Source organism: Alexandromys fortis, unplaced genomic scaffold (assembly GCF_014885135.2).
Source record: "Alexandromys fortis isolate MF-2015 unplaced genomic scaffold, M_Fortis_MF-2015_v1.1 scaffold_3, whole genome shotgun sequence".
Lineage (NCBI taxonomy): Eukaryota > Metazoa > Chordata > Mammalia > Rodentia > Cricetidae > Alexandromys > Alexandromys fortis.
In genome coordinates this window covers 16,438,942-16,455,794 of record NW_026067909.1, presented here as the reverse complement: position 1 = coordinate 16,455,794, position 16,853 = coordinate 16,438,942, and the positions used below count along the sequence as shown (strand labels likewise).

General features: G+C 53.4%; 1 protein-coding gene across 2 annotated transcripts; it reads right to left on the bottom strand.

Moving 5' to 3' along the window:
- Window positions 1-1,828: 1,828 nt before the first annotated feature.
- On the bottom strand, window positions 1,829-16,850 carry Map4k2 (mitogen-activated protein kinase kinase kinase kinase 2). 2 transcript variants are annotated; one of them, XM_050136636.1, is made up of 32 exons: window positions 16,638-16,850; window positions 16,462-16,519; window positions 16,143-16,233; window positions 15,999-16,063; window positions 15,671-15,747; window positions 15,334-15,381; window positions 15,211-15,253; window positions 14,808-14,880; window positions 14,598-14,729; window positions 14,461-14,523; window positions 14,136-14,217; window positions 13,938-14,045; window positions 13,488-13,566; window positions 13,322-13,380; window positions 12,688-12,731; window positions 12,568-12,606; window positions 12,440-12,473; window positions 12,213-12,321; window positions 12,046-12,134; window positions 11,931-11,972; window positions 11,764-11,848; window positions 11,607-11,686; window positions 11,469-11,529; window positions 11,265-11,382; window positions 7,243-7,301; window positions 7,065-7,168; window positions 6,811-6,988; window positions 5,325-5,393; window positions 4,685-4,771; window positions 4,375-4,445; window positions 4,225-4,280; window positions 1,829-4,104 (listed from the first exon to the last, which is right to left on the bottom strand). In XM_050136636.1, exons 1-32 carry the CDS (start codon window positions 16,731-16,733, stop codon window positions 4,017-4,019), a joined length of 2,487 nt encoding a protein of 828 aa, XP_049992593.1. In that variant the 5' UTR covers window positions 16,734-16,850; the 3' UTR covers window positions 1,829-4,016. The 2 variants fall into 2 exon arrangements, with proteins under 2 accessions (XP_049992593.1, XP_049992594.1); XM_050136637.1 differs by having other exon boundaries at window positions 15,671-15,726; window positions 16,638-16,849.
- Between the last annotated feature and the right edge of the window lie 3 nt (window positions 16,851-16,853).

Genomic DNA, 16,853 nt, shown 5'->3' with positions numbered 1-16,853 from the left:
AAAAAATGTAAAAAGGGGTTTAGTTGGCTTACACCAACAGGGTAGTCTATACTTTAAGGGAAATTGAGGCAGGAACTTGCAGGTAGTTATATTTGTAGTTGAAAGCAGAGAAAACATTGGCTCTTCACTTTGGGACCCCTGCCTAGGGGATAGTGCCGCTCACAGTACACTGAATCTTCCTATTTAAGATATGCCCCCAGGCCAGCCTGCTCTAGACAGTCCCATAAAGACTTCCCAGGCAATTGTAGGTTGTATGAGTTTGCAAAACTAGCCATCCCAATAACCAACTTTTTCTCGCCAAATTAGTGTGAGTGTGTTGTAGGCCACAGGGCTTATGTGGCAGTCAGAGGACAATGTTCAGGAGTCAGTTTTCCTTCCTCTTTGAAGTCTCATTTCTGATGCTGCATTGAGTACTTCATGCTAGTTTGGCCTCGAGCTGATTCTCCTGTCTTCCCCTCTCATCTCCCCATAGAAGTGCTGAGCCATCTGCCTCAGCTTCAAAAATAATCAACTCAATAAATTGATCATTCTGGACATTTTTCTGTGTTTATAGTATACACATGGCTTCTGGGGCTGAGGATGAAGCCAGGTGGCAGAGTGGGTGCCTAATGTAAGGCCTAGGGTATGACCCCCTCCATTGTAGACCAAAGTCATCAACAGTATCTACAGTCTGCACTGTCGGCCCTCCCTCCATTCCAGGTGAGTCAGGCAACAACCCCCTGTGCAGTCCCTGCTCCTGCTGAGGCCCCGGCTTGAAAGCTGCCTTTTTGTTCGTTTTTAGAAGACATGGTTTTTCTGTAGCTGTGGAGCCTGTCCTGCAACTCACTCTGTAGACTGGGCTGGCCCTGAACTCACAGAGATCCCCATCTGTCTCTGCCTCCCAAGTGCTAGGATTAAAGGCGTGCAGCACCACTGCCCAGTGAAAGCTGCCATTTTCATTTCCTCCTTAAACTGGTCTCTCCTGCCTGTCCCAAGTGCTGGGATTACAGATGTGCACCACTCTGCTCAGCCTCCTATGACTTTGTGTGTAAGCGTGCATGGCCAGCTGGTGGTTGTTTTGCTAGTTTCTGAGCTTCCTAACACACTTTCCGGCACACGTTCGCCATTTTATGGGACTTACTGTTTTGGTTTAAAACCTGCTGGTGTTGCTGTGTTAAGGACTTAGAGCATCTCCTGACTGCCCAACCGCCCTGCTCTAGCTGATGGTGCATCCTGGAGAAAAGCAAGCCCATTGGATACGGCACCTGCCCTGTGCTCCACATCACTTCCCTCTCTCACCCCAGAGGCTTCTCTACACCTTCAGGGCGGGCAGCCAGGGCTTTCCCATGTGCCCTTCTGGCGCGGGCCTGTTTGTTGAACATGCTAGTAAGCTCATGTTCTCTGTTCTGCTTTTTTTTTTTTTTTTTTTTTTTTTTTTNTTTTTTTTTTTTTTTTTTTTTTTTTGAGATAGGGTTTCTCTGTAGCTTTTGGAGCCTGTCCTAGAACTTGCTCTCGTAGACCAGGCTGGCCTCGAACTCACAGAGATCTGTCTGCCTTTGCCTCCCAAGTGCTGGGATTAAAGGCGTGTGCCACCACCGCCCGGCTGTTCTGCTTTTAGCACACAGGGTCTCAGTATGTAGCCCTGGCTGGCATTCCTGCCTCAGACTCTAAAGTGCTGGATGACAGGTGTGAGTCACCATAATTGGTGATGTATCTCTATCCACAGAGTGACAAAGAAGCCCCAACCACAGGTAACACCCACAGAGGGCATTTTATGGTACCTCACTATGGCAAACACAACCGCTCCAACCCAGTGATGCTATTTCCAGGAATTGATCCCCCAGAAACACTTGAGTACACAGAGTGGCTCCGACACAGGGGTTATTTATTGCAGTGTGGTTTGTGATATTAAAGTAGAAATACATTCCTCAATAAGGATCTTTCAGTTAACATTAGTCACCTGAAATGTGTACAATCCAGCACAAGCTATACAAACATAGACCTGGTTGATAATGGAAAGCTCTCCAGAATGTACTTCCAGAGAGCCAGCAGGATATATGGACTGGTGCCATATGAATAAAAATATACCAAATTGTTTAAATATCAGAAATACTTCTAGACGGAGTGGAGGACAAATGAGACACAGTTTTATTAATTTTTGAGGCAGGATCTTGACTACATAAAACCTTGGCTGGCCTGGAACTCACTATGTAGACCAGGCTGGACTACAGTTCACAGACAGTCCTCTGCCTCCTGAGTACTGGATGACAGGCATTCACCACAGCCTAGCTTCATTGAATTCTCTTTTGTATTTGAAAAAGGCTGTCTATAAACAAATATATAAATAAAGTTACATCTTTCAGTGCATAGTCCTGGCTTGCCCCATCTTTGGCTTGTGGCACCAAATACTATCAGTGGGCCTTGCTTTCACAGGCCTCTCACTTTGGCATCTTATATTCCTAAACCACCTTTTCAGATGGACTCTGGGCTGAGCTAGCTCCCTGCCACAAGGTGGCACTGTGCGGAGCTCACTACTCTGAGGGCCGTTCTCCCAGGGCACCTGGGTTAAGTGTTCTGGGCTGGGTGGATCACACCTCTCACCCCCCCCCACACACACACACACCAGCATGCCTCCAAGAAATCCGGGAGCTTAGGAACTAGGACTTTACTGTGTACCCTGTCTCCCTCAACCCTCCAGATGACTTGGGGTCTCACTGAGGACGTATGCTCTGTCCCTTTTCCTGGTCCATCTCCCTAGTCAGCCAAGCAACCCTCTTGGTCACTAGGAAACTGAGCATTAGGGCTCTGAAGAGGGTAGTCAAAGGGACAGTGACAGCCATAAGGGCCACAAATTCCATTCACATGAGCTGTCGCCACCCCCACCCTCACCCTCCCATTGCCTCACTGAGCTGGCAAGTACTTGCAGCCAGAACACCAGACATAAGACTTTGTTCTGCCAACATTTGCTCTAAATGTCAGGAGGGTGACAATGAGCTGGAACAGAGCACTGGGCTCTGCACCTTTGCTCTACAACCCGCTTAGCCCTCCAGGCTTGGCTGTGTGCCCCATCCTCCCTTCAGTGGTCTTAGTCACTGGCAAGCCAGTCAGTATCTGGGGCCACAGGGCTCGAGGGGTACCGGGCCCAAGGAGGACAGTATGAAGCACAAGCTGAGGCACAAGGGAGATGGGCTCCAACAATTTTCTTGGGTGCTGAGCTGGATTTTGGTAGTGACCCCAGGCCTGACTTGGAGTGAATGAACACTAAAGAGACACACATCCATCTTCCCCGGCGAAGCCAATGCTTCACCATACTGTTACAGGCCCGTCATGGAACATTGCAGTAGACATGGCCAGGGTGCAGATCCCAGAAACCACAAACAAGATCCTACTTGGGGCAAGGCTGCCCCGGACAGGTCCCCTTTGTTCATAATTCCCCTGCATGATCCACAAGATGCCAAATACAGCAGATGTCTCAATCTACAAAACTGAATGAGGGCTGCTGTGGGCAGGGACCAGGAAGATCCAGGCCCAAGATGGCTGTTAGACCACTGGCTTGTGTCACCCAAGTCTAGACTCCACCAAGCACCAGCAGCTGCTCTTCCACGGCACACGCCTGAGGCCAACTGAGTTCTTAGAGAAAAGTGTCCCTCAGGAAAGAGTGAGAGGAGAAGAAAGAGAAGGGGCAGAAGGTGGGGGCTCAATGCCTCCACTTCAGAGGGACTAACGGGATAAAACCAACCAGCTTTAATACCAATATAATTCTCTCTTAAATACATGTTGCCCAGGATAGAACCTGGGGCAGGCTCTTGGAAGAAAGAATAGAAAGGAAAAGAGAAAATGGAATGGATCAGCCAGGCAGCCCCAGCCCGCCCAGGGCCTCCTGTCCTGGGGGACAACACTGCAGGGAGGGAGGTGGCCGCAGCTTCCTCTGGTCCAGTTATTGCTGAGGGGGGTGGGCTACCTCCCCTCCCTGCCCTCAAACACTTCTCAGAGTCAGGTCTGCCCTCTGGGGCCCTACAGAGGCTGGAGGGGACAGCTCAGTAGCTGCTCTGGTGGCCTGTGAGGATGTAGAGGTTGCTGTGTGCCCCAGGGTTGTCAGTGGGAATGCTCTCCAGGATGATGTCCCTGGTGTGGGAAGAGGCACAGGGTGAGCGGGGCAGGAAAGCCAAGTGAGCCCATCCCCACCTCTAGCCTGGGGGTGGTAACTGTCATGGGAAGTGCAGTTCAGGTACTATCTTCATCTACCTGTGGGCTCCCAGCACTCGGAAGATCCTGGTCTCATCTGTGATCTCCTGGGTCACCTAGAAGACAAGGCACTCTGAGATCATCCTGACAGGTCCTTTCTAAACAGGGCTCTCGGAGCTGGAGGCGGTCAGGTCTCTGAGCCCCACTCACCTCGTTGGTGTCGAGGCTTCGGCCCTGCATGCCATGGCTCCAGAAAGCCAGCACACTGTCCTGCAGACACACTGGAAGAATGGGCTCTGTTGGCCCCGACACTACCCCACACTCCACAGATTCCCCCATCCTTGCCATAAGGCCTGACCCAGTCCAATGCACAAGGGTCCTCACTGACCCTGAGTGACCAGGATGGCTCCCCGATAGGTGTAGGGAATCTACCCTGGTCCCACGGCCAACCCTGAACCCTGAGCCAGTCCCACACCTTCTGAACTGTGGATGCTGCCATGCCCACATCTGCCTTACTCACCCACAGTCTCAATAGGGAAGTCAAAGGTGAGCTGAGGGGCCAGTGCAGCTGTGGGCTCACCCTGCAGGTTAACGATCCTCACACAGCCTGCACAGGGAGAGAACTGGTAGGTGGGGGACCCCCTTCCTCACATTGAAAGGACCTCAAAATCAGCACAAGACACCCCAAGATCAAGTTCTCAGCACAAAGGAGACAAATGGCAGGTCAAAGGGTAGAGAATAAGAGACAAAGACAAGAGATTAGGGGAAAGGAACAAGGCCGGGGCGGGGTGGTGGTGAGCTATTTCTCCCAGGGAGACAAAGGCCTGCCTCTGGATAGAGAGGAGACAGACTTGGCCTATAGGCAAATGGCAGTTTACAAAGGGAAAGGAGAAACCATGTTAGGAAGAGTTGGTTACTCTTGATTGGACATGTTAATTAGGGCAGTCAAAAGGGGGCTTCTGACTGCTGGACTTCAATAATAGCCGAGCCTTGGTGGTCAGCCTCAGGAGGAAGACCTTGGTGGCTAGCTTTAGGAACACAATCTAATAGTTTACCAAAGTAGAGGGAATGGGAGAAAGGGGGAAGGCAAAACTTGTCACTCCATGTTTGCCATGCTCGGGCCTGCTAGAGCCCCCCAACCCTGATCCCAGGGCACTCACGTTCAAAGCTGACCAATACTGTGTCCCTGTCCACCTGGATCACCTGCTGGGCGGAGCCCGGTATCCCCTCTGTGGGCAGAGAAGGGAGGCAAGGCCTGTCTGGTTGAGCTGCCAAGGACTGAGGGGACACGCAGCAGACAGTCCTAAGCCACCAGTCTTCTTCACACCAGCTCTACAGGGCCATACTCAGAACAAGGGACTTGCCTTTAGGCTTATCAGGAGCGAGGATGGGGTTCCAGGGTCCTAGCGGAGCCTACGAAGGATCCGGGGTCAGACAAACTAGGCTGTCAGACTCCGTAAATATGTGACCTAACACAAGTCACTTCCTCTCTGAACTTCATTTTCCTCTTTGGTAACTCAAACATGACAAAGCCTACTTTCAGCGCTGTTGTTAAGAATTACAACCGAGGGGGCTGGAGAGATGGTTCAGTGGTTAAGGCACTGGCTGCTCTTCCCGAGGATGCAGGTTTGATTCACATCACCTACATAGTGGCTCACAACCCTCTGAACTCCAAGTCACCCTCTTCTGACCTCCAAGGCATGTATGTGGTATACATACATACATACATACATACATGAACACAAAGCATTCGTATTCATAAGTAAAATAAATTTTAAAAATATTTTTAAAGCAACAGAAAGGGGCTGGAGAGATGGCTCAGAAGTCAAGAGCACTGTCTGCTTGCTCTTCCTGAGGTCCTGAGTTCAATTCCCAGCAACCACAAAGTGGCTCACAACTATCTACAGTGAAATCTGATGCCCTCTTCTGGCATGTAGGCAAACATGCAGACAACAGAACACTATACCTAATAAATAAATCTAAAAAAAAAAAAAAAAAAAAAAAAAAAAAAAAAAGCAAGCCGGGTGTGGTGGTGCACACTTTTAATCCCAGCACTTGGAAGGCAAAGGCAAGCAGATCTCTGTGAGTTCGAGGCCAGCCTGGTCTAGAGAGCAAGTGCCAGGACAGGTTCCAAAGCTACAGAGAAACCTTGTCTCAAAAAACAAAAGCAAAGAAGCAGAAAATTTAGGAATGAAATCACCTGAGGGGCCCCTGGCACCAGGAACTTTTCCTTCCCTGCCCATTGCCCCAGCTGTCCCTATGCTGAGATAACATCCTTCCTTGCTCAGAGTGGAAGAGTCCCCACCTGGCCAGAGCCCCTCTTCCTGCTGCTACTGGCTCAGGCTTAAGCACTGGTAGCCAGCTTTTCCTTGGCTACCAAGCTTTTAATCTAAGGAAACCTTTTGATTTAGTTTGGTCTGTCTTTTTTATTATTAATTAATTTTTATTTTATGTGCATTGGTGTTTTGCCTGCATGTATGCCTGCGTGAGGGTGTCAGATCTTGGGAGTTGTAGACAGTTATGAGCTGCCACGTGGGTGCTGAGAATTATGCCCAGGCTAGTCTAATGAAATCTTTCACAGAAGCCCAGATCAGAGAGCCTGGTTAGAAGAGTCCCATCCCTGCAACACCCAGCTTTGCTGCTCACCAGGCGGGATGAGGATGTCTGGAGTCAGGCCAGCCTCCAGGGGCAAGACATGGAACAGGACTCGGCAGCCAGGTCCCTCAGGCCCCTCTGCACCCACGCACACCTGTGGCAGCTCCTTCCCGTCTAGCACCAGCGGCTCCAGCATCCCTGCCGGGCTGGGCAAAGGGCTGGAAAAGTTCTGGGGGACAGCAGAGAGGCTAGGCTCTGTTCCTCCTGCAGGCATCCTGCCACCCAAGGGCCCTCTGGTCGCTTACCTTCAGCAGCAGGAATTTCTGCAGGGGCTCATACCACTGCAGCAGAAGCAGGCTGGCAGGCAGGGCAGCCAGCAGGAAAGTGCTGCCTGTATAGGGGTTACGGACTGCAGGAGAAGGAGGCTGGTGGGCAAGAGCTCGGACTCACTGCACCCCTCCCAGCCCTGCGGCCAGCTCTTACCCACACGACACTGCAGGCAGCCTTTGGTGTCAGGAATCTTGGTGGACAGGGCAAAGCGCCTATAGAAGTGAAAACCAGCATATGTTCTGGGAGCCAACCATGGGCAAGGCCCCCACTGAGCCCTGTGAGGTGGTCACTGTCATTGTCCTGCTTCACAGATGAGACGCTAGGCTCAGAGAGGCGCAGCAGTGTGCTTTTAAGAGCTGCAAGGGACTGAGGCTCTGGAAGCCTCTTCAGCTACTCTGGGAAGGGTTTTGTTTTTTTTAAAGATTACTTTCTTAGCTGGGCAGAGGCAGAGGCAGGTGGATCTCTGTGAGTTCAAGGCCAGCATGGTCTACAAGAGCGAGTTCCAGGACAGTCATGGCTGTTACACAAAGAAACCTGTCTTGAAAAACCAAACACACAAAAAACCACCACCACCACCAACAACAAAAAAATTTGTCACAATTTATTTTTTCTTTTTGGTTTTTGGAGACAGGATTTTGTATAGCTTTGGCTGTCCTGGAACTCACTCTGTAGTCCAGGCTGGCCTCTGCCTTCTGAGTGCTGGGATTAAAGACATGTGCCACCACTGCCCAGCATGGCTCTGTGTGGTTTTATTTATTTTTTTTTAAATTTTATTTATTATGTATACAATATTCTGTCTGCATGTATGCCTACAGGCCAGAAGAGGGCACCAGACCTCATTACAGATGGTTGTGAGCCACCATGTGGTTGCTGGGAATTGAACTCAGGACCTTTGGAAGAGCAGGCAGTGCTCTTAACCTCTGAGCCATCTCTCCAGCCCCCCTCTGTGTGGTTTTAAACAAGTCACTTTACCTCTCTCTGCACCTGTTTCCTCAGGGCCATGTAAAGTGGGAAGCAGGAAGACCGAAAGCTGAGGCAGGTCCCCGCTTGAATATACTCAACCCTTTTCAAAGACTGACTGACGGGGAAATGTATACTTCAAACAGCAAATGGCCTGCCTTCTGCACCTGCTGGGGCTGAGGGAACTAGGGGGCCAGTGGGTGGCTGTCTTTGGGGGAATCCCCCATGCCCTCAGGGGACTGACCATCTGAGACTGAGGAACTAAGCTGTTAACAGGGCAATCTCCTCCCAGTGACTCCGGTTCTGTCTGTGCGCCTGCCAGGACAGGCCCCTGGGAGGAAGCAGTGTCGGCCTCTCTGCACTGCCCTCTGCCCTCCTCTTCCTCCCCCTCGCTCACCAGCTAACATCTGGGTAGGTCAGGGGCATATACTTTTGCGTCCCATGTTTCCTCTAAAGAATTCCATTTCTTCCTTCTTTACGTTCAAAGTAGACACAGGCTCAGTGCTGCCCAACTTGCCGGGACTCTGGCAAGTCTGTCACCTAAGGTGGGGGTCAGAATGGAGGCTCAGGAAGCCCAGAGGCCACAGGGAACCACACATAGGTTTAATGTGAGCTCTGTAGCTAAGGTTCTCCTCTAGGTCTCCCCAATAATGCTGCCCCTGGCCTGGCCTGGTCATAGTGACACTGGAGCCCCTGCCTGGCCCACTCTTGGCATTCCAGTTCTCCCAGATGAACTAGGGAGGTCCCACTCAGAGAATAGGCAAGCGTTTTTTGAAATGCAAGTTTTAAGACCAGGTCTCACACTGTAGCATCAAATCTCAGTAATCCTCCTGCCTCAACTTCTTGAATGCTGGGATGACAGGCATATAATTTATTTAATGTGGCAAATGTGAATTCAGGCCAGACTCTTACGTCACTCACAGCCGATGACAGCTCCATCCTTCCGTCAGCCTTGACTCCCCTTCCCTTCCCAACACCACCTAGTACCAGGAAATCCTGCTGACTCCACTTGCAAAACAGAACCAGACCAATTTTTACTTTCTTTACTCCAACTGCAGCCCATGCCTCTGTTGCTAGCCACCTGACCACTGCAATGGGCTTCCCACGGCCTCCAACATCCTCCCTCATACGTTAGTCCTCCCACCAAGACTCAGTGCCAGACATGCCTTACCAGAGGCCTCCACCCTGCTGTGAGGCAAAGCCCAAGGCTTCCCTGAGGACAGACCCTAAAGCAAGCCATTCTCACTTCTGCACTCGGCCCTCTCCCCTCTCGCACTGAGCATCTCTTCTCCTTGGTAACTTCCCCTGCACACCCACAGCGCTCTAACTCCCCTGGAGACAGCCTTTCTCTGTGTAGCCCTGGCTGGCCTGGGTCTCTGTAGACCAGGCTGGCCTCAAACTCAGATATCTGCCTGCCTGTCTCCTGAGTACTGGAATTAAAGGCGTGTACCACCAAGCCCGTCTTTTTTTATCTACTTTTTTTTTAATATTTATTTATTATGTATACAATATTCTGTCTGTGTGTATGCCTGCAGGCTAGAAACGGGCACCAGCCCCTTTACAGATGGTTATGAGCCACCATGTGGTTGCTGGGAATTGAACTCAGGACCTTTGGAAGAGCAGGCAATGCTCTTAACCTCTGAGCCATCTCTCCAGCCCCTTTTATCTACTTTTTAAAAGTGGTGCTGGCCGGGGCGCTGGTGGCGCACGCCTTTAATCCCAGCACTCGGGAGGCAGAGGCAGGCGGATCTCTGTGAGTTCAAGACCAGCCTGGTCTACAGAGCTAGTTCCAAGACAGGCTCCAAAGCCACAGAGAAACCCTGTCTTGAAAAACAAAACAAAACAAAACAAAAAAAGTGGTGCTGGCACGTGCCTTTGATCCCAGGACTTTACCAGCGAGCTGCAGCTTCCTCAGTCTTGGCTCAAACAGCATTTTCTCACTGAAGGCTCTCAGAACGGCCCTTGAAAGTCGTCTCCTTCATTTTGCTCTTCCCCATGGGAAGAGCCGTCACTGCCAAAGAGCCTCATGTTTCTAGATCTACCATCTACCTCCTCTCCACAAAAAAACGTGGCATAAAGAGAAGGGGGGAAGGGTCTCTTCAGTTCACAGATGTGCCCGAGCCCTGCACAATGTCACAACATATGAGAAGGCACTGGCTCCATAGTTAGTGGCTAAAGAGCTGCACCTCAGGCTGCACATTAATGCTGGGTCACTCATCTTCTGCAGGGGGCTCTGCAGCCTGTTCCCAGACCTGGCCATGCTGCTTCTCAAATACTCTTTCTACTGTAGCCCTCTATACGGCCAGTGATTCTGTTTTCAGAGACAGAAACTCAAATAGCTCAGGCTGGCCTCAAACTTAGTATCCGTAGACAAGGATAACCATGAATTCCTGGTTCTCCTGCCCCTACCAGCCATGTGCTGAAATTACAGCCATGCATCAGCATGCCCAGCTGTGTTTTGTTTTTGAGACAAAGTCTCCCAATGTAGCCCTGGCTGGCCTAAAACTTGCTATCTTCCTGTGACCGCTGGGATGTCAGGCATGAGCCACCACACCAGCCCGGCTCTTAAACAGTGGGCTGAACCACCTCCAGCAGGAAGCATACTGACCAGTACACAATAGGATCCTTTGAAACGCTCAACAGCACTGCCGTCCATTGGACAGAGTCCAGATCCTAGGCTTGGCAACAGAGTAAGGGTTCGCCACCTGTACGGGGCCCTCAGGTCAATTACCACCATGGGGGTTCCCCAGGTCTTGCTTTGTGGTTCCACCTGCATACTCTCCCTTGCCCTCACACACACTGCAATGTACTCTCTAATTCCGAGCTGTCTCAGCCTCCTGGCTTCCAGAACACTCTCTCCAACCCTGCTCCTGCCCCTGCCCTGAATCAAGCAGTCTGCCATAAATGCCCATGTCCTTTGTTTCTCCAGAGCAGGGCTTCTCTTGAGTCATGTGCGGGCCCGGCACAGGGCCCACTGAACTGCTGGGTGAAGCCCACTGCCCCACCGACTACAGAGGGCTTTCATGCTCACATTCCTCTGCATTTCAACAAGCCAGGAGGACAGGAGGAGAGGCCATTTACTGACCAGGAGGAAACAGCCTCAGGGACGGAAAGTGCCTAGGTGATTAGCTAAGATCCTGGCAGTCTCAGGAGTGGCCAGAACCCCACCCAATTGGTACTATTCTGGACCTCCTCCACACGCCACACTTGCTAACCTGGGGATGATGCGCTGAGTGATACGGTTGGTAGGGATAGAGAGGGGTGCCTGGTGCTGCAGTCTCCGCTGCTCAAACAGGCCTGGGAGGTCATGCGCCCAGATGTGCGTGGATTTCCCTGAAACAGAAGGGGAAGATCACGTAGGGCTCAGAGGAAGCTTGGGGGAGGGTGCGCTGGCTGCCTCTGCACCCTCGTCCTCCTACCTGAGAGTGACAGCAATACGTTGTTCACACAGTAGAGCCAGGAGCAGCGCTGGGAGATGAGCTGGGGCCAAACAGTAGACAGGCGATCAGCACCCAGCACCCCTGTACCTCTGTGCCCCCAAAGCCAAGAGCCCTCACCTTCTCCAGCGTATCCTCATGCAGTTCGTGCAGGTTGAGAGTGTAGATGCCTTCCTCGGCCCCTACTACCAGGAACTGGTCTGCAGACGTGGGTATGGGGTCAGAGGCTGCCACATCCCCTGGCCCAAACCTAAGGGTGTCCTAGGCCCTGGCCCACCTCGAGTCACGGGGTGCACCCAAGTGACAGCAGCATGGATCTGCAGGGGGCAGCCATTGAAGACCTTGGAGAAGCAGGCACCCATCTGGGGAGGAAGCAAGTAGCTGGTGAGGGACCGGTGGGAACGTCAGGACAGCAGGGTCTAGGGACGCCCAGTGAACACTTACGTGCACTTTGGGGGTGGGAGGAAGGCCATGACAGGATGATCTCTGTTTAGGAAGGAAGGAGTCAGGGCCCAGGTAACACCCTACAGCCTACCTCTCACCCCTCTGGTATCCTCACCTCAGGATCCTCCCGTTGCTTCAGGGTGGCCCAGGCAGTGGGCAGCAATGGTGGGCTGCCAGGACCAGGCGGAGGTGCAGATGGGGTTCCTGTGCACATAGACCATAATGACTCCAAGCCCCAGCCCTACCCAGAATTCCTTCTGGCCTGCCAAGCCTGGGCCTCACCTGGGGAGCGGGACTGGGCATTGTCATCAGGTGTTGGCTCAGTATGGGCCAGCCCCAAAAACGGGGCCCGTTTGATGGTTCCCATGGCGTCATCTGGGGAGTCCAGCTCCTGGCAAGAGAATCAGAAACAGCCTGGCCATCAGCAGATGCCCTGTGATGCACTCTCTGCCCCAAAGCACCCTGTGCACAAGGCTTACTTCCCAGTTCCACCCTCTTCCGATCCACACCTGGAGTTCTAAGGCGGGTCGAATAGTCAGGCTCCTGTAGGGAGACAGCAGATGGTATGATGGGGTGTGAGATGAGACTGACCCCCAGGCCTGGGAGGCCTTCTGCATCCTAGGTATGGGCCTCTCACCTTTCCTCCAAGGCCTCCTGGACCGACTGCAGCAGGCTCCTGGGCCAGAGAAAGGGGTCAATGGTCAGTCTTACATAAGACCCAACCTGCCCCACAGCTTCCCCAGTCTTGCTCACTCACCCACTCAGTTCCTCTTTTCCCAGCAGCGTCCATTCCTCCTCCCACTGGAAGAAACCAAGGCAAAGACATCAGGAGAGAGGGGAAGAAAAAGAGAAGGGTATCACAAGATGGCAGGGAATAGCCAGGAATGATCTGGAATGCAAGGCTTACCTAGACTACAAAGAGAGTTCAAGGCCAGCTAGGGTAAGTTAGATAGAGATCCTGTCTCAACAGTAACAGAGAGCGGAGAGAGAGATAGCAAGAGAGAGCAGACAGACAGACAGACAGACGGAGAATATTCTGACAACAGACAAAAGACTTGTAACAGACAAAATGACAAGACAGAGAGGGAGACAGTAAGACAGTGGCGCAGAGAGGAGCACTGTGGGATTGGAGAGGAAGGAGTAGAGGAAATGGCATGATCCCCTAACAGGCAGACTGAGCAATATTCTCAGTCCTGGGAAACCTAGGCTTTCGAAGTGGGTGGCCTTCCACTTTCCAGTGTTGTCTTAAAGAAAATGGCCTCCAGTCCAGGCCCCCAGGTGACACAGGCACCCCAGCTTCGGACTGGCCCTGACTTGGGATGTCCCACCTGCATCTGCACACCTGACCCCACCCTACACCACCCCCTCCACAGAGCCAGCGAGTGCCTCACCGGTTCGTTGAGAGGATCCGTCTCCTTCCGGCGAGGGGCACCAAATTTCACTTGGTGAACTAGGGATCCAGAGTATTGGGTTAGGAGGGGTAAAAGTCTCACAATGGACCCCCAAAATAACACCAGATCCATGGGTGCATTTAGCTAGCCCTGTCAGAAGACTTACACTGGATCTCGGAGGGGGTCCTCTCAGCTGGACCATGATGGCCCCGGGAATGGATGGTATCTGGAAACATATCCTGGGTCTAAGAAAGAACACACACAGCAGACTTGCACCTAGTACTCAGCCCTGCCAGGAACTCTTCCAGGTCTTGACAACCCTCTAAGGTTACTATGAAATAAAACAGCCCTCATTTTACTGATGGGAGAACTGGCACAGAAACGTCAAGAAACTTGCCAAAGGCCACACAGAGAGGAAGATAGCTTAGTCATAGTCAAGGCTGGCTTGGACCCGAAGGCATGCAGTGAGGCCAGACCCGCTCAAGAGAGTCATGGTATGTGGGCCTGACTAGAGTCTCAGTGCTGGAATCCACAAGTCAGAGAGATTCTGATTTACATCACCTGCAGGCCCCTGCCACCCAGGTGGGGCTGACCCAGCTCTCAGTCCTTGTGTTACCTCCAGTTCACAGTCTTCAGGGGAGAGGGTTCCCAGGTGAGGGTCGCTGGCCTTGTCGAGGAGCTGCGTAAGGAGGGCCCGAGGGAGCTGCTGGGTTGTGAATGGGTGCTGGGGAAGCAAGGGTTGATCAAGTTGGCCCCTGCCTTCTAGGTCTTTCCTTTGAGCCTCAAGCTCCCGGGGCCATCCCCTGCCTCCCACCTGCAGAAGCTTCTCAGCTGTGGGCCTCTTCTTGGGGTTCTTGGTTAGGGCCAGCTTGAGGAAGTGGTGGAAATTCTGGGTCCTAATGGGCACAAAAGTCCCACCCACCAAGACCCAGGTTAAGCTCTGCACAGAAGCAGCCTGTGAGTTGCCCCAGCCGGGCAGCTGGGACAGTGATACTGTTGCACTATAGCAATACAAGCCACCAGCCCCTCCCTCCACGGAGTTCTGGCCTTAGAGGGGAACCAAGCCCGATCCTTGGCAAGAGCTCCCATCCCTGGGCCTTGGCTGGAAAAGAGTATCTCGGCTGTGGGTGAGCCCTCACCAACGTGTCTTGTCTCTCAGCTTGGGTGGTTGGAAGCTGCTCTTCGACATGAGCATCAAGGCCCTAGGGAGCATGTGAGGTCATGGGTCAAGGGTCGGCAGGGCAAGGGGCAGGCAAGGGGCATGTGCTAGGCTGACCTCATGGGGTGCAGGTGGAACAGCGGTGGTTGTAGCTCGCCCAGCTCAATGGCAGTGATGCCCAGGGCCCAGACGTCACACAGCTCATTGTAGCCACCTTTGCGTTCCACAGCAGCAACCTCTGGTGCCATCCTAGAGTCAGGATCACAGATGGGATGACCAGAGCCCTACTTGTGGCCCCTACCCCTACGGACCAGGGCACCATCTTACCAGTACGGAGTGCCAATGAAAGACCGCCTCTTAGCCACAGACGCTGTCAGCTCACCTGATACCCCAAAGTCCGCTGCAGGAAGAACAGACTCTTACCAGCCCCAGGGCCACCCTTACCTCCCAGCCCAGCACGCAGGCTATACCAGGCAGGGCTTGGGTCCAGCCACAGCTGTCCCAAGCAAGGCCAGGCCCCTCTTCTGAGAGGAGCCACCAACCTTCCATTTCTGAAAACCTGACCCCATGTCAGGTCCCTCCCAACCTAATCTCGGTCAACTATTGGCAGGCAGGTAATATTGCTACATCTCCTAAGTGGGGAAACTGAGGCTCGAGTAGTAAGGTGACTGGGATCCATGGTCTGAGTCCCTGCTAAACCCTCACCCACATGGCATCCCCAGGGACTGACCCAGCTTGACATCTCCCTGCAGAGTGAGCAGAAGGTTGGCACCCTAGGGGGACACAGAAAGGATTCCATCAGGTGCCTGGCAGCTTCCTTCTCACTTGAACCATGCCCTAGGCTGACCCCTACCTTGATGTCTCGGTGAATTTTGCCCTGAGAATGCAGGTGGTGGAGCCCCTGGGGACAAAGAGGAGTCTTTAAGGACAGCTACTTAGCACTAATCACCTCCCCTGAGCCCCTCTTCAGAACTGGGGGCCCCCCCACCCAAGCCGCTTCCTCCTCCCCTCTCCCCAAACAGGAAGTGACTGAGCCAAGAGGGAAATAGGCTGCTTCCGGCAAAAGAAGTGGGGCCCCCTCCCCCTTAGGACCCACAGCCCATTCCAAGTTCCCACTCCCCCACTAGCCAGCTGGGTTAAGCCCACACTCCAGAGGATTCCAACGCGGGTGCTGCCTAGGAGCCCAGTACCTTTAGTGCCTCCCGGCAAACATAGGCTATCTGCCGTTCTTCCAGGGGCCCAGTAGCTGAAATGGACAGCGTGAGGGCTGGAGAGAGAGCCTGAGTGATATGTTGACCCTCCCTAGCCACCCTGCATAGCGGGAAGCAGCAAGCACCACTACAAAAGTGATGTTAGCCACACCAGGCTGGGATACTGAGCCCAGAGAAGGACAGCATCTCTCTCAAGGTCACACAGCCAATCAGAGGCAGAGAAGAGCCCAAATTCAGTCTGGAGGATGCTCTCCTGTCCCTTTGTTGGGATGGAGTAAGGCCATGTCCCATGGAGCCTGACTCTCACCGTGGTAAATCTCCTGCAGCGAACCCCCTCCACAGAACTCCATACAGATCCACAACCGGTCATTCCTGGGGGGACAAAGAGCTAGGTCTGGAACACAGCAGAGCACACGATGGCAGTCTGGAGTAAGAGGGTAAACAACCTCACCTGAGGTAGCTGCCAATATAGGCCACGACATTAGGGTGGCGGCATTCGCGAAGGATGGTGATTTCCTGCTGAAGAGAGCTGATGTCGTCCCCTGGGGAGCACAAGGCATTATGGGGGGGGCACACAGGGGTAGCCCAGACTCTGACCCTATGTGCAAACTGGGCACAGAGTGTTTCTCTATTCGCCTGGCAGGTGCCAGCTCTTAGTCTATCCTGGGGTCGGCCTCTCTAGGGGTCTCGGAAATGTCAACTCTCCGCCCCCGCCAGCTCACGCGCCCGCACCCGCCTCCCAGGAGCAGAGGCCCCACCCGGGCCCACACCTGGGTCTAGCTTGACGATCTTCACCGCGGCCAGTTCGGACGTAACGGTGTCACGGGCCTGCGGGGCGCAGGGCAAGAAGCGGGGTGAGGAGGGGGCGGGGCCGGGGTTCCTGCGGCGGGACGCGCAGATGCACCCTCCTGCGCTCCCGCCCGTCCTGCCGCCCCGCACAGCGCACCTTGTAAACGTCGCCATAGGTCCCGGCCCCCACACGCTGCAGCAGCTCAAAGCGGTCTCGCGGATCCTGCAGCGACACGTCCCGCAACAGCGCCATGGCCCGGCGCCGGACCGGCCGGCCGGCGCAAGCTGCGGAGCCGGCGCGGAGCGGCGCGGGGCGGGGCGGGAGAGGCGGGAGGGCAGGCAGGGGCAGCACCGAGGCTCCGAGGCCGGAGGG

Coding starts and splice junctions, on each gene's coding strand:
- Map4k2 (XM_050136636.1), bottom strand. CDS start 16,733: ATGGCGCTGTTGCGGGACGTGTCGCTGCAGGATCCGCGAGACCGCTTT. Junction 11,973..12,045: donor AGCAACGGGAGGATCCTGAG/GTGAGGATACCA, acceptor CTTCCTAAACAG/AGATCATCCTGTCATGGCCT. Junction 11,687..11,763: donor GGTGCACCCCGTGACTCGAG/GTGGGCCAGGGC, acceptor CCACGTCTGCAG/ACCAGTTCCTGGTAGTAGGG.